The sequence below is a fragment of the Balaenoptera musculus genome, chromosome 7 (assembly GCF_009873245.2).
Source record: "Balaenoptera musculus isolate JJ_BM4_2016_0621 chromosome 7, mBalMus1.pri.v3, whole genome shotgun sequence".
In the NCBI taxonomy this organism is placed as follows: domain Eukaryota; kingdom Metazoa; phylum Chordata; class Mammalia; order Artiodactyla; family Balaenopteridae; genus Balaenoptera; species Balaenoptera musculus.
The window spans coordinates 53,080,591-53,098,060 of NC_045791.1; the positions used below are offsets into that span (position 1 = coordinate 53,080,591).

Here is a 17,470-nt window from a genome sequence, read left to right on the forward strand (position 1 = left end):
GACAATATCATACTATTTTGAATACTATACCTTTGCAATATAGTTTGAATTCAGGAAGTGTGATGCCTCCAGCTTTGTTCTTTCTCAAGATTACTTTGGCTATGTGGGGTCTTTTGTGGTTCCATACAAATGTGAGGATTGTTTTTTCTATTTCTGTGAAAAACGCCTCTGGAAGTTTGATAGGGATTGCACTGAATCTATAGATCGCTTTGGGTAGTATGGACATTTTAACAATATTAACTCTTCCAATCCATGAACACAAAATATCTTTCTATTTATTTATGTCTTCTTCAATTTCTTTCATCAATGTCTTATAGTTTTCAGTTTACAGATCTTTTACTTCCTTAAATTTATTCCTGTTTTCTTCTTTTTAATGTTATTGTAAATGAGATTGTTTTCTTAATTTCTCTTTCCAATAGTTTCTTGTTAGTGTACTGAAATCCAACTCATTTTTGTATATTGATTTTATATCCGACAATTTTCCTGAAGTCATTTATTAGGTCTAACAGTATTTTGTGTAAGCGTAAAGTCTTTAGGGTTTTCTACATATATCATGTCCCCTACAGGCAAGGACAATTTTAATTTTAATTTTTCTCTTTCCAACTTGGATGCCTTTTATTTCTTTTTCTTGTCTAATTGCTCTAAGGACTTCCATTACTTTTTGAATAACAGTGGCAACAGTGGACATCCTTGATTTGTTCCTGATCTTAGAGGAAAAGCTTTCAGCTTTTCACTATTGAGTATGATGTTAGCTGTGGACTTGTCATCTACAGCCTTTATTATGCTGAGGTATATTCCATCTATACCTAATTTCAGAGTTTTTAATCATGCAAGGATCTTGAATTTTGTCAAATGCTTTTTCTGCATCTATATCTATTGAGATGATCATGATTTTTATCCTTCATTGTAGTGTATTAATGTGGTGTATCAGCATATGTTGAACCATCCTTGCATCTCAGGAATTAAGTCCCACTTGATTATTGTATATGATCCTTTTAGTATACTACTGAATTCAGTTTGCTAATATTTGGTTGAGAATATCTGCATCTATCTTCATCAGGGATACTGACCTGTAATTTTCTTGTAGTGCCCTTGTCTGGCTTTGGTATCAGGGTAACACTGATCTTGTACAATGAATTTGGAAGAAGTATACCCTCCTATTTTTTGGAAGAGTTTGAGAAGGATTGATATTAATTCTTCTTAAAATGTTTGGTAATACTCATCAGTGAAGCCATCTGATCCTGGACTTTTCTTCATTGAGAGGTTTTTGTTTACTGATTCAACCTCCTTGCTAGTAACTCGTTTAGAGTTTCCATTTCTTCACGATTCAGTCTTGGTAGGTTGCATGTGTCTAGGAATTTATCCATTTCTTCTAGGTTTTCTCATTTGTTGGTGTATAACTGTTTATAGTAGTTTCTTACGATCTTTATCAGTTGTAAGGTCTCCTCTTTCATTTCTGATTTTATTTGAGTCTTCTTTTTTTCTTAATCTAGCTAAATGTTTGTCAGTTTTGTTTATTTTTTCAAAAAAAAACTGTTCTTGGTTTCATTGATCTTTTCTACTGTCTTTTTAGTCTCTATTTCATTTATTTCTCCTTTGATCTTTGTTATTTCCTTCTACTGACTTTGGGCTTACTAGTTTATTCTCTTTCAAGTTCCTTGAGGTATAAAGGTAGATTGTTTGAGATTTTTCTTTTTTCTTAGTGTAGGTGTTTATCACTATAACCTTCCCTCTTAGAACTGCTTTTGCTACATCCTTTAAGTTTTGGCATGCTGTGCTTCCATTTTCATTTGTCTCAAGATATTTTCTGATTTTCCTTTTGATTCTTTCTATGAACCATTGATTACTTAGGAGCGTGTTGTTCAATCTCCAATTTGTAAATTTTCTCCTCTTCCACTTTAGTCATTCTCCCTAACATACTCCAACTTTCTATCACCTCAGCTCCAACCACATCACCCTTCAAATGAAGCAGGAATTTTTTATCCTTATTTCAGCCTTAAAATATGGTTGAAAGTGTTCTCCAAGGAAAGGATATTCCTAAGCAGCATCAGAAGCACACACAGCTCCACTCTATCTTACATAGGCTTTCCCTTCTTCACTCTTTTTTTTTTCCTCTCTATTTATGCCTTTGTTATGTCTTTGTCTTTTCCATGCACGTCTTAGACTCTCAGAAATATCCAGTGGCAACCATGGGCATGATTAAGCCTTATTAATGACATTCAGTACTGAAGAAAAGCAGAATCCTCACTGCAAGAGTAATGCAAGAGTAATGCTGGAAGAACAGATTTTCTATTTTCTATTTTCTATTAGGTCAACAGTTGAAGGACTCCCCTGTATCTTTTAAAGATATATATTTGAAGTATCACATATGAAGCTATAGAGTGTATGAGATTGGCTTCCAAATGCTCCAGTAGGAAACAGAGTGGAGAGTATAGATTAAAAAAAGACTGGCCAACATTTAATAATTGTTGAAGCTAGTTGATGGGTACATGGGGGTTCATTATACTATTCTATTTTTACATATATTTGAAGTATTTCAAAATAAAAAATTAAAATTAAGGACTTCAAAAAGAAGCAACCAAAGGATAAAAGTTCTACATATAAAGCTCTCCGGGGCTTCCCTGGTGGCGCAGTGGTTGAGAATCTGCCTGCCAATGCAGGGGACACGGGTTCGAGCCCTGTTCCGGGAAGATCCCACATGCCGCGGAGCAACTGGGCCCGTGAGCCACAACTACTGAGCCTGCGCGTCTGGAGCCTGTGCTCCGCAACAAGAGAGGCCGCGATAGTGAGAGGCCCGCGCACCGCGATGAAGAGTGGCCCCCGCTTGCCATAACTAGAGAAAGCCCTCGCACAGAAACGAAGACCCAACACAGCCATAAATAAATAAATAAAATTTAAAAAATAAATAAATAAATAAAGCTCTCCATTTATGTAGTGTAATCAAAACATCAGGGTAGAATAGATACTGTGATCACGCTAATGAAAAAAGCAATACTCTGGACCTATAAAAGATAAAAAAAAAGATATTCTAAAGAGATAAAAATACTCTAATAAATAAAAGATAAAATAAAATAAGTCTGCTTCTAGATTGAAAGGGTGGGGAAAAGGGGAACTGAGGGAAAGGGTAAATACAGGAAGTTATGCTAAAGCTAAAGATCTTGTGTTTTTAGAAATGCATCTCATCTAACTATGAGATGAAAATAGCAGGGGTTCAGAAATACTGTGGCTTTGGATGAGACTGAACTAGTACATTTAGCTCTGTTGTCTTTCAAAACTCTACTCTTCACTAAAAATCACACTAAAGAATGAAAAACAAAACAATACAGAAACTCAAGGACAAAGAGAACAGAAAAGAAGACAGAAACTACATTTTTAAGATTAGAGGGACTTCCCTGGTGGCATAGTGGTTAAGAATCCACCTGCCAATGCAGGGGCACAGGTTCGAGCCCTGATCCGGAAGATCCCACATGCCGCAGAGCAACTAAGCCCGTGTGCCACAACTACTGAAGCCCGCACACCTAGAGCCCATGCTCTGCAACAAGAGAAGCCACCGCAAGGAGAAGCCCACACACCACAACGAAGAGTAGCCCCTGCTCACCGCAAGTAGAGAAAGCCCACGTGCAGCAACAAAGACCCAAATCAGCCAAAAATAAATAAATAAATAAATAAATAAATAAATTTACAAAAAGATTAGAGGGCAAAAGAGCAAATGACAACTGGCTTAGCAGGCCCAAGAAAACTAGAAGTGAGGAAAGCAAAAAAGCAATCCAATGTACATGACAGAATTTGCCAAAGACTTGTGAATTGGCTATACTAGTACCCCCAGAAGTAATGGTGAAGGTGGAGCTGAGAACAGGAGGCTTAGATGGAAGCCTGTTTATACAGCAATTAGTTACCTGCTATACTCCACCACAGCCAGGCCACTAGCCCTTTCCCAACCCTGGAAGACAACTAGGTGAGTCTAACAGAGGATCTCCGGACTAAGGGAGACCAGGCACAGATGAAAACAGGTAATTAAATGAAAGTCCATCTCCATACTGAATGTTGCGGACCTCTAACCCTTTTGTCTTACTCAGCAACCAGAATATCAAAAGTCAGATCTAATACTCCAGATGGGAGGCCAAATGATTATTCTGATTCCCCAATCCAAAGTAAAAGACCTGAACATACGGACATTAGGGAGTCCCCAGAAAAAGAGCCCAGCCAGAGAACTTTACAGTAAGGTCCAGTTAATAAATCCTGCCATGAACCCAAAGCTCCCAATAAGCCTCAATCTTGATTTTAATATGAGTAGAGGACCAAGAACCATCAGACATAGGAGAAGAGCTACTAACATGAAAAAGAGAGACCCAAACAAAGAGAAAGAAAGTAACTTGACAGAAACAGACACTTTGCAGGGAGAAGAAAATTTTAAAAAAAACAAAAAAACAAAAAACCCTGCCTCTAATATGTTTGGAGAAGTGAGAGAAAATATTACATCCATGAAAGAAGAACAGTATGCTATTTTTAAAAGAAATATTTAGAAAACCAAAAAGAACTCTTGAAAATTAGAAATATAACAAAAGAAACAATAGAAGGTTCAGAAGGAAAACAGGAGAGAAAAGAAAACTAAAGGATCATACATTTATTATGTTTACTAGTTCTAGACAGGAAAAATATAGAAGAAAAGTAGAAAGAATATTTTCAAGAATTGAAGTACATAAGCTTTCAAATTAAAAGAGCCCCTGAATGCTCAGCACAATGAATAAAAATAAACTCACATCAAGGAATATCATCATGAAATTTCAAAATGCTGAAAAGAAAAAAAATCTTAAAACCCTCCAGAGTGGAAAAAAAAAAAAGTTTCAAAACAGAATCAAGATTAGAATGGTACTGGACTGCTCAGTGGCAACACTGGAAGCTAGAAAACAAAACAGATATATTTTCAAATTAGGAGGAAAATAAATTATTAAAATTCTGTATCCAGCCAAACTAAAGGTAATGATAGAGCAGAGGTTTTCAGATATCAAAAGTCTCACAAAAAAATTATTTTACTTTCCTTAGGAAGCCCCTGCAGTAAGTATTCTACCAAAAAAGAGGAAGCAGGGACTTCCCTCGTGGTCCAGTGGTAAAGAATCCGCCTTCCAATGCAGGTGACGTGGGTTCAATCCCTGGTCGGGGAAATAAGATCCCACATGCCACGGGGCAACTAAGCCCGCGCACCGCGACTACTAAGCATGCGCGCCTCAACCAGAGAGCCCGTGTGCCGCAGACTACAGAGCCCATGCACTCTGGACCCCACGTGCCACAACTAGAGCAAGAAAACCCACATTCCACAACTAAAGAGAAGCCTGCGCTCCACAACGAGCGCTGCAACGAAAAATCCCACATGCCGAAACGGAGACCCGACACAGCCAAATAAATAAATAGATCAAATAAATATTAAAAAAAAAAAAAAGAAAGCAAACCATAATAAAGGAAGAGATGAAATCCAGCAAATGGAAGGTTCAACATAACAGAAAAGCAAATGGACTCCCCAGGATGAAGGTGAAGGGAGATCACAAGCTGACAGCTATGTAGTAAGTACAAAGTCCAGTATCAGAAAGTTCCAGGAAAATGGTGTAGGGGCTGTGGAAAACAGTCTGGCAGTTCCTCAAAAAGTTAAAATTACCATATGACCCAGTAATCTCACACCTTAGGGATATACTCAAAAGATTTGAAAACAGGTATTCAAAAGCATACATGTATACCAATGTTCATAGCAGCACTATTCATAACAGCCAAAAGGCAAGAACAACCCAAGTGTCCATCAACTAATGAATGGATAGACAAAATATGATATATCCATACAATGGAATATTATTCAGCCATAAAAAGGAATGAAGTACTAATATATGCTACACACAGATAATCCTTGAAAACACTATGCTAAGAAAAAGCCAGACACAAAAATTCATATTGTATAATTCCACTGATATGAAATATCCAGAATAGGTAAATCCATAGACAGAAAGTAAATTGGTGGTTTCAGGAGCTAAGGAAAGGCAAGAATGAGGTGTGACTGTTTACCTGGTACAGGGTTTTCGTCTGGGGTAATGAAAAGGTTTCGGAATTAGAGCTGGTGGTTGCACAACACTGTGAATGTACTAAATTGTGCACTTTCACATGGTTAATTTTATGGTAAGTGAATTTTACCTCAAATGTTTTTAAAAAGAAAGCAAGCTCCTGGATTGCTCCAAGAGGATGAAATTGACCAAACACCTACTCTGTTTTAAACATATTAAAATGAGATTTTTGTAACTGAGGCCAAGTCTGAGAATGAACTGGCATTAATATACAGAAAATGAAATAATAAAAATTAGAATCTCCAAGAAAATCATTTTAGTCATGCACAGTGTTTACAAAATTATGGTGATTCAAACATGATTACCGATCTAAGCAGAATCATGACATAATTATATGGAGGGTGGGGACAGAAAATGTCCAAGTCTGTGATAGAGAGGGAAAGGTGAAAAAGCTAGCTCCTAATCTTCCATAGTTCAAATTAAATAAAAAATACCTGGGCTTCCCTGGTGGCGCAGTGGTTGAGAATCTGCCTGCCAATGCAGGGGACACGGGTTCGAGCCCTGGTCTGGGAAGATCCCACATGCCGCAGAGCAACTGGGCCCGTGAGCCACGATTACTGAGCCTGCGCGTCTGGAGCCTGTGCTCCGCAACAAGAGAGGCCGCGATAGTGAGAGGCCCGCGCACCGCGATGAAGAGTGGCCCCCGCTTGCCACAACTAGAGAAAGCCCTCGCACAGAAATGAAGACCCAACACAGCCATAAATAAAAAAAAAAAAAAACCTAAAAGTGAAAAATTAAAAAGTAGAAGTGCCAGCACATGTTTATTATTTAAAGCTATGAAAGTAAACACCGAAAGAAACAATTACGAGAATTTAAATAAGTTGCCTCCGGGGGTGAGAAATGAAAAATGGGGGTGAAATGCCACAGAGGATTGCTATTTTTTGTAATAAACCTAATAAAGCTAAAAGGGAAGGAGATGGAGGAGGAATGGTATATATTTACGCTGGTTATGAAAAACTAAGCTCACCTGAAGAAACTGTGTGAATTCTGTGTAGTTAAGATGCTTCTTCCGATTATGCCCAAAATGCAGCCGGATAAATTCACAGTCCCAGTTAAAAGGGATATGATGATGAATAGTAGTCTGTCCAAAAATTTCTTTGACATTTTCTTGAAAGGGAAAACAAAAATAAATAAATTATATCTGGAATAAGTAGTTTAGTCCACTGCAATGTTCCTACAGAAAGAAATTAAGAGAAATTTTAAAAGTCAATATTATCTGCTCCTACTAACATTAGCTGCAAAATTTTTTGTGCTCAGAAACCCATGCACAGGAGCACAACTGATACAAAATATAATTTTACAGTTAAGATTGTGTACCATTACATATAAGGCCATGAGATTCTTAATTTCTCTTGATTTAATTTTAATTAGGAAGTGATTTATATCTTGCATTATAAATGGCTGCTACTTTGCATTCCAGTATAAAATCAATAGTGTTTTCCCGGTTCCTCAAGGAGTCGAATTAAGCCCTTTATCAGAAGCGTGAATACCTAAATTACAGTATAATGCAATATTTGTCATACTAAGTATGGCTTGATTGAGGCTTGATTATTACATTCACACTAGCCTGAATATGTCTATTGAAGATAGGTATAAGAAATACTATCAAAAGCATATCATTAGCTCAGCAGCAAGCACCTTATTAAAAGCTTCTGATATTGTCAAAAATATGGTCTTGACACAAAGCTTCAAGATCCTCATAAAAACCATGATTATTAGTCTCAGCTATTAAAATATTTTAAGATAAGTGAAATTAGTGATTCACTTTTAAATAAAGAAGGACTAAACACAGTATACTAACTTTTAGATAGGAACCAGTCACACTGTGTAATATACAACCAAAACCCTCTGACAGCTTGTCTTCATGCACTAACAATGTCATTCACTTTCTTACACCGTTCTACACTTACTATGAAAGTCAATTCACAAATGACTGGTACTTTAACAAGCATAGACTGGATAGACTAATTTAGAAGCTCATGCCAAAAAAAAAAAAAAATCGTTAACAAAGTTAAGAAAGCAGGAAGCCCGTTTTACTGATGTCTTAAGAACAAAATTATTTTCAAATTTAAGCCAATTATATTAGTGAAAGGATTTTACTATCTATAGCTATCAATTATACTAAAGAATTAGTAAATACAAGCTTAATGTTTTATAATCTCCAACTATGCTATTTTATCTAATTTCTGCAAATTCTTTGAGTAAGATATAAATCTCATATTGTAAATGGTTTAATGGATTCCCTTTAGTTTTAATATACTTTTTTTTTTTTTTTGATAAAAGCATTGCTATGCTGGGGGAGCAGGAGGGAGTGTAAGAATCCTGAACTGGAAATCCTACCAGTCTGGATTCAACATGACAGCTCTGAATAGGTCACAGTGATTAGTCAGTTGGAAGGCGGCATTGGATGTCACTGGGGAGATGGGATTCTCATCTTTTCTTTCAAATGGAATGTAGCATTTATTTCTGGCCTAAATAGCAACAGTATTTCAGAGTTTTCAAATCATGTCAATTATTTTCATCTTCCATAAACACAAATTAAATATATGAGTTTTTGTTTCTGAAAGCAAAGAATTAACGCAATACAGCAAGTCATGGGATCCTAACCAACACAAAGGATTACCCTTGAATCTATATGAAACTTCAACAAGTTGTAAAATATGTTAAAGTTTACAAAATAATTAAAATAATAAGGATGGCAAAAAACTATTTAGAGTTAAAAGTATTATGGCCGTTTAGCAAAGATTTTTTTAGGATCCTCCTAATTCAATTAATTAGTTGCTTCTCTTTCCAAATTAATTAATTTGATTTCTTATTTTAAGTGTTAAACTAAGGGAATATGAAGAAATTAATGGAAAGCATATTAGGATAATTTAAATTACTACATATATTTAAGTAACATTAAGATAAATTATTAAAGGGAATGAGTTATTTTATAACCTTTATTTTAAAGGTCACAACTCCCAGAACTCAACTATTTGATAAGAAATATATGTATTGCTACCTAAATAAGTTTTATATAATAGTGGAATAAAACTGAATTCCCTTTGTATGATTGGAAAATATCAGAATCTCAAGTGCGAAACTATATCAAATAAAGCCAAAGATTCAAAGGCTTTCAAACTTATGAAAATTTAATGAACCATGAAAATTGTTTTCTGTTATCACAAAAAGGATATTTATAAACCAAAATTACAATGTATAATTTACATTCAGAAAAATAGCTCTAAAATAAAAACTTTTAACTAAAATCCTATTTTGTAAACTACTTAGCAACCTTTAAATAAAATCTTACAATACCTTTGAAACAATTAAAATGATGGCTTACTCATAATAATTTCCCCAAATATAGAAGTGTCATTTTCCATGAATATTTGTTTAAACATGTCTCCCTTCACCCAAAGTGGTCAGTTGACAGCTTTGTATATGGTTTCATTATGACCATTATTATGTGCTGTGGTTTATTAACTACCCCCAGACACTTTTAATTATTTTAGCCATGTCACAGGCTACAAAATTTCAAACCTACTTTGGCACCTCTTGATGTATTCCACTTCCCTTCTGTTATTATTTCCACTACCAACTGCCTAAGGCTAAATCAGGAAGCTTACAGAAATAATTAGTACAACTATTGTTTTCAAGTCAAATTCATAATTACCACTTTACTTTTACCAGGATATGCTTATTAAAAAAAAAAAAAAAAGTTATGCAAAAGCTCCAGAACTGGAGAGCTTATACTTGTGTGAGGCAATAGCCCAAAGAGCTGATGATCGTCTTATCTTACCCAGTTTTATCAGGTTCTATACGACATGAAAGGGAGCACCAATAATCTCAAATATACCCAATATATCTAACTGAAACTACATAGCAAGTTTCCCCCCAGAGAGAATCCCGTCTTTCCAGTGGCAAACAAGGGTCTTTAGCTCTCCAAGGAGTGCTATTTCAGTGGCCACAGTTCTGGCTTGGATGAAAGGGATATGATAGTCACATCTTATTGGCAACAAGATCATGATCGAGTGTTTTATACTAGGTTGGCACTGCTAAGGGAAATAGGAATCCATTTGTTTTCTGACATATAGAAAACAAAAGACCACCTTTTCACTTCCTGCAGAGCATGGGCTCATGAAAGAGATGGTTTATAATTCCTCTGAAAAGGGAATCGGGGCCAGATACAAAAGTAGCTTGTCATTATGTTCTCTTTGCTTAAAGGAGAGGAGCACAATGATTTGTCAGGAGGGCAGGTAATGGTGACAACTGTGATTAAGTAAAAATGTTCACAGACATATAACATTAGTCAGTTTAGCTGTATCAGTCACTTATGATGATTGCACTAGATGAAATACATCGAAGCATATATATCATAAATATGTAAATATGTCTTAACAGAGGTTTTAATTTCCCCAGCAGCCCACACTGTGTCTTCCCATCTCATCCACCCTCATCCCTCCCCTGGTCCTTATGGGAGCTTCCTACTGGTCTTGTTCACCTTTCTGCAGTACAAAATTACCTCTGACCGGGGCTGGCACTCTTCTCCAAGACTGCCGCCATGCCTGTTCCATGAATGAGCCTGGAAGGAGCTGCTGTACCAACGGTGTGGCCAGAGAACTCCTCCTGTAGGTATACAAGCCATCAGCCCTGTGACACAGCCCACCTACCATCAGCCCAACGACATCCTGATTCCAAGGATTCCAGCCCAGCAGGAGCCACTCCTTCCAACTTATAGGCTTGAGATCAAACATTTTTATTGTCAGGGGAAAAAAAAAGTCCTCAATAGCTGAGTTTCACCTGCACAGTTCTTAAAGTGAAGTCAGAGAGGCTTTTAGAAGGACTCCCACCAGGAACAATGAATATCCTTGTGTATAACTGAACAAAAACAATGGCAAGACTTGCAGAAGTAAAGGGTTTCTCAGTGAGGGAAAACTTGGGGGAAAAGAAGAGGAACAACTAAGAAACTAAAAAAGAAAGAAAAGGAAAACAAACAACAACAACAAAAAGATCAACAACAGGAGCTTGTAGAAGAAGTCCCAGCCAACACAGCATGTCAGGCTAGACTTCTAGGTTCTATTTCCAGGTGGCTCATTAGCTTCCAGGGTGACCGCCTCTGTTTTACTGAGGGAAAAGTATTTCTATTAACCCTTTACCTACCTCCAAAAGGGACTACTGTACAATCAGTCAACAGAGTAGTCCTGCTGCCAAATATATGTAAAGGTCCACTTCTCAGGAAAAATGAGTTTACATTTAAAGAGCATCTATTACTATAGAAGTTAGATGCTTCAACAATCACCAAATGGCATAAAAACAAGTAAAACCATGTCCTCTTTTTACCTCAAATTCTAAGCTACTCTATAGCCTTGAATATTAATGTGACCTCTGCGATATCTGAAAGGAGTCGCAAAAAGTCTTCCTGATTTAATTTGAACACCCAAGTGAAGCTCTCATTCTCACCAAGTTAAACTAGGTATTTATTACCATTAGAATTTCATATTATACCATGTCTATAGCTTTGTTTCCACTGAGAGAGGATATGACATTTTTCATACCTAGACTTCCATCTCCTAAATCTTTTTAACAATAGCAGTGGTCATGCCTAAAACAGCCCAATCAGATTATTATTCCCTTTAGGGTAAAAGAGTCTGTTTTAGAGGCACAAATGGAACACATTTTTATTTGTTATACATAATGATGGTCAAACACGGTACAAAATCAAAAGGAATCCCTACTCTTTGAGGGTTCTACAGTCGGGGTAAAGATGTGCCCCTGGAAAAGTTTTCTCCAGAGAGTTCCCATTCCCAGGCAAACACTTTGGAACACAATGTTGATGAGATTTTTAATAGAAAGTTTAGAATATATAACATGTTTTATATTCATTTATTAGTTAATAGGTAAGAGTGTTGTTGGGTTTTTTTTTTAGAATGATTACATCCTTGTTAAAGCAATAGGCTTTTTTTTTTTTTTTTTTTTTAAACTTGGGACAAATGCATGGCAACTATTGACAACACAATGTAGAATAGCTGGTTATCTAGGGTACCTCAATCTAATTCTATTGAGCAGAATATCCAGTACACTAGTGGACAACAGTGAGACCAAGGCAAGTTTACACGATATCTAGCACACACCAGTCATGCAATGGCCCCTATAAGGTTCATGCCACCAGGCAGAAACAGATATACAAGCCATTAAGTAATCATCCACAGCATGCATTAGAAGTTTTACTAGAACAACACCAAAGAAGAAACAACTAATGATTTTATTCACTCTTTTAAAAACTCCAAAACCCTCTCTTGAGCTTGTACATTCTAAAATGGATGACCAAGGTCTCAATGTAAGTCCTCTCGCCCAGAGCAGAGGTATCTCTAATTAAAAAAAAAAAAAAACTTGTCCAGCATTCAAGTAAATGTTGTTCAATACTGATATATATAAATATTTGCAAAGATACACACAATATAAGTACACAATTTGATGTGTATAAAAAGCATATCTAAAAAAAGAAGCATAGATGAGAATACACACAAGTACACAGATAACATCATCATCACAGTTCGTGAGATATACTGACGGCGTAATAGTCTTTCCCCACTCCATTACACCTTGCATCCAATATTCTCTCCCGCCTTTCTCTCCTGATGTGCACAAGAAAAATCTATACTTTAAATAAGCTCCAAACTAGAAAACATAAGGCCATCCGGTGAAAAGGATTTAGAGTTAGAATGGATCTAAATTTTCCTTTTACCTAAACATACGTCTATAAATACATAAGTACAATTCATTTTATTAAGTGAGTACAAACATGAAAACTGACCTTTATCACAGATCCAAAATCCTATTAAAACAAACTCCAAGTTAATTATTTCCTTATGTTGAAATTCTGTAGTCTCGAATACAGCCTGAAATGAGTGGGCCTTAGAAATTTTGTTAAATGGCATCTGTAACAGTTTCAATGCTTTTCTTCTTTTCTTAAGAATACAAAATTTAAATTTCTCTCCTTCATTATGATTCTTTTCCTTTTAGTTAAGAAAGTTTGTCTAAAAATGAATCCTCGAAATTAGGGATGTAGAGCAGGGAGGGGGAATGGTCAAGGTCCCCAGCAGATAGGTGAGCACCATCAAGAGAGCCATCCAGTTGGCCAGGGACCACAGGAACAATGTCGAAAGGGAGTTCAATTTTATCTCCTTCCGTAAGAATCTTCCTAACTCTAGATTATGGAGCAGCAGAATGAAGGATTCTGGAGGGTTTATATCCTCTTCAGTTCATAACAGGTGCTATAAAAACTAAAACTGATTTGTTCTGCTTTTAATCCTATTTTCTTGAAATTTTAAGTCATAAATCATAGTCTGAGGGAAAAACAAAAGATCTATAAGATGCTAAAGTTGGAGTCTAATAACTACAAGCTTTCATTTGCATGAAATAATGTGTGTATAAACCACTCAGCTACTTCCTACACATTTTAATCTGCTAATCAACCATGGCATGAGTCTCTATTGTTAGTCTGTTGAATAAACTGACTTGAGTGACTTATTTTTAAAATAGAAATTGGAAAAAGCAATCAAATGGAGGAGACACAAGGAATCATGATACCAAGGTAAAGGGGACCAAAAAAAAATAGAATTTGGTTTTGAGAAATCTAATTCTTAAGAAATGGACACATGACAGAAGCACGGGTATATTGTCACTAAGGCAGATATTTATATCAAGTTATTTCCCAAGCATCTGTGCATCACATTTGGAAACAAGGCATATGAGCATGTGTGATACCTACTGAAAATAGAAAATGCAGCATTCTCAGCAGTACAGGGTTAATGCTGAATGATGAGATGATAAAGGCTTTATGCTTTAAACTATAAAATCTAGGTGTTTCTGAGGAAAATCAACATTCTTTAGGAGGCAGAATGGCCAGAGCTTGCTCCAAAGCACAGAGAATGCCAAGATAAACACAGACACCTAAAGAGCTCTGCATAGGTATTTATTTGGGAAAATCTTCTGATAACAGAAGACAACTGGGTCAGTGGGCAGAAGGAAGGAAACAATCAATGCCAAGCTAGAACATGTGCCCACTAAGATGACAGCAAAGGCACCACTGGTCCTTTCAAATACCTGTACTTTCTCACCATTCTCACCATAGCAGCGATACATCTTCCTTTGGGTTTAACTAGAGGATGTTTGTTTTATAACCAACACTACAGTGAATAAATATTTAGCACTGTGGCTCAGGGGAAGCCTAATTTTCAACAGTTTCTCTACCACATGTTGATTCCAATTCACACCACTAAAGGGGTTCAAGTTCAGTTTTACAAGATGAAAAAGTTCTGGAGATCTGTTTCATTACAATGTGAATATACTTAACACTACTGAACTGTACGCTTACAAATGGTTAAGATGCTAAGGTTTATGTTAGGTGTTGTTTTACCACAATAAAAAAAATCCAAATATTAAAAAAAAAAAAAAGGGAGGAGTGCTCTAGGTCCTTGATAACACTACATTATTTTTATTGCAAAGCTTCTTGCAGGAAAAATTAGCTGATACTCTTACTAAACACATACTAATTTCTGCAAGTAAGCCTCTTCAAAAAACTAATACATGGCTATAGATAGAAATCCTAGCTTGTATGCTTTGAGACATCCACAATGTGCTAGATTATGTGCCTACCAAAGGATTTAAATTGATTTCTACATCCAATTCAAATGGCAACTTTAATATTCTAGCCTTGTTGCCTAAAACCAAAAATCTAAAATGGGGGTTCAGAGAATGCAAACTATTCTTGCCTTAACTCCCTCCTTCAGTTCCATTCTTAGGTGTTAAAATGACATAGCAGCAATTTTCCAAAGATGCTCCAGTGAAGCTCTGAACTCTCTACCCAAAAATTCCTGAAGGTATGAGATGATTACTCCATGTTGTTCAGTCTGTTTCATAAAAAATGTTGCCCAGGCTGGCCCAGAACAAGATAATTTTACACCACCTACTTTAGGAATGTGAAAGTGTCAGAGAGTCAATGAGTTGAAGCAACAACATTCCTAAATTCCTTAATTTTTTGCAATAGTCTAATGCTTAAAAGAAAATAAAGCCATTTTAATTTTATCTATGTAAAACCTTTTAGGAAATTAATACTTCATTTTTTGACTAGCTCTTAAATAAGCAGCAATCTATATGCAGTTACTAAATTTAGCAATTAAAAACTGAACCAGCCTCACTAACTTCCCTTAAACATATAATCGTTTTTTTTTCTTACCAAATGTCACCTCTCCATTTCCACTCTTGTCAAACAATTGGAAAGCCACTATGAACATGGAATCTGGAGCACATAAAACAGATTCAAATGCCAAAAACTCTTGATAGGAGATCAACCTGGAATAAAATATAAAATATTATCGGCTGGTAACCTGCCTTTACAGTATGAATTGTAGCTCAGGGTAACCAAATAACTGATGAAGGGAAGTGTCTCTTTATAGTGGTATTCCAGATAAGAAAGAAAGAAGGAATGATAGAATGTTACCGTTTTGTAAACCCTTAACTCGTTAATGGACCTGGGCAATAATCAATACCCTCTAACATCGCAGGAAGAAAGAGACTAGACTGAAAATAATTGAACCTGAATCTGATCAAGTCTCTAGATCAGAGTTTCTAAAGCTTGGCCCTCAATCGTGCCATCTGAAGCTGGATAACTCTTTGCTGTGGGGGCCTCCTGTGCATTGTATCACGTTTAGCAGCATCACTGGCCTCTGCCCACTAGATGCCAATAGCACCCGCCCCACTGAGAACCACTGCTTTAGATGTAATCAACAATTTACAGAAGAATACAAAGGACAAAGGAACATGTCAAATTAAACATTACCACAGAAGCACAATCAGCAAAAATGCAGACTGTGGGAAACTACAGAGTGAACATTCTGTATATGCAAAAAAAAGAACTTTTAAAGAAGATATGGAGGAGAACCTCATTAAAGACCTAAGAGATGTAGCAATTAATTACAAAGATACAGATCTTATTTGGATTCTGATTAAAAAGTAAAAAAAATTTTTTTTTAGTTTATAAGAAAATCAGGAAATGGAAATACTGTTACAACACAAATGCTTGATGATATTAAGACATCAATGTTTTTGAGGAGGTTTTGTTTTGGTTTTGGTAATTTTTCTTATCTTCTAGAAATACACACTGAGATATTTACAGATGAAATATGTCACCTGGAATTTGCTTCAAAATACTCCAGAGGATGGAGGAATGGGTGGAGGTATAAGTGAAACAAATTTAATAATTATCTTAATAATTATTAAAAGTGGGTGTATTCACTTCATTAAAGTGAACCCTAAGATGAACTGGGGACTTTGGTGATTATGATGTGTCAGTGCAGTTCATCCTTAGTTAAAAAAAAGAAGTCTTAAAAAAGAATTAACACTCAGGGTAGACATTTTTGGCAAAACTTTTGTTTCACTTTTATATATGTATACATATTATACATGTGTGTGTGTTTGTTGGATTGTGATGTAAAATGTACTTTTTAGATCAAAAAAGTTTGCAGGCCACTGTGGTTAAATTATACTGGCAAATAAAAGCACAAACTAACCTCAAAAAAAAGTGGGCAATGAGTATATTGAATTTATTATACTACTCTTTGTTTTAGATATGTTTGAAATGTCAATAATAAAATTTTTAAAGGAAAATTCAAAACAAAAAGGAAGAAAACTAAAACTTATTTCACCCTATAATACTCAAGGTTGTGAAATTAGCCAGTGGCCAAAACTACACTGAAATTGCCTTCAGTGATCTTATGGAGTAGGCATATGCTGGTTTAGAGTCATCTTCCACAGCAAATCTTGCTGCAAATATTTCATACCATGTTGCTGCTACTGATAGTGACCAGTATCCAAGTGACAGTATATATATCCAAGAAATACATATAACAGTATATATCCAAGTAATTATACACACACACACACACACACACCAGTAGTGCCACATTTTATTCTCAAATGGGCTGATTTGGACAATACATTTACAGTCACCCTATCCAAAGGAACAGACCTAATTCTTAATGTAGCTTCTAGGCCCACAGGATCCGACTTCTCCATATCTCTTCCTTGCTCTCTGCACTCCAGGCCACTCATTTTAAGCTCCTAAAACAATCCATGCTCCTCCCACTCAGGGCCATCATTCCGCGATTCATTTTCCTTGGAATGATCCCACCATCTCCAAACTTTCGTCCATTTAATTTCCACCCAGTCTTTACATAGCTCATCTCAAATATCATTTCCTCAAGAGAATCATCTTAAAGTCCCCAGATGACTTCGCATCCCCTTCACACCTTACAGCAGTACTGTACTTTTTTAGTGCCCCTCACAGAATTCTTGTTAAAGTAATTATGTAACTCATTGTT

At 36.0% G+C, this 17,470-nt stretch overlaps 1 protein-coding gene across 1 annotated transcript in view; it reads right to left on the reverse strand.

Annotated features, from left to right (window-relative positions):
- The window catches only part of SLC25A12 (solute carrier family 25 member 12), a 90,942-nt gene that overhangs the window by 46,873 nt on the left and 26,599 nt on the right, over positions 1 to 17,470 (reverse strand). Inside the window, exons 4-5 of the mRNA XM_036858211.1 lie at positions 15,328 to 15,443; positions 7,072 to 7,211 (exon numbers count right to left, since the gene is read on the reverse strand). Of these exons, the coding sequence (XP_036714106.1) occupies positions 7,072 to 7,211; positions 15,328 to 15,443 (256 nt within the window). The remainder of the gene's footprint in view (positions 1 to 7,071; positions 7,212 to 15,327; positions 15,444 to 17,470) is intronic.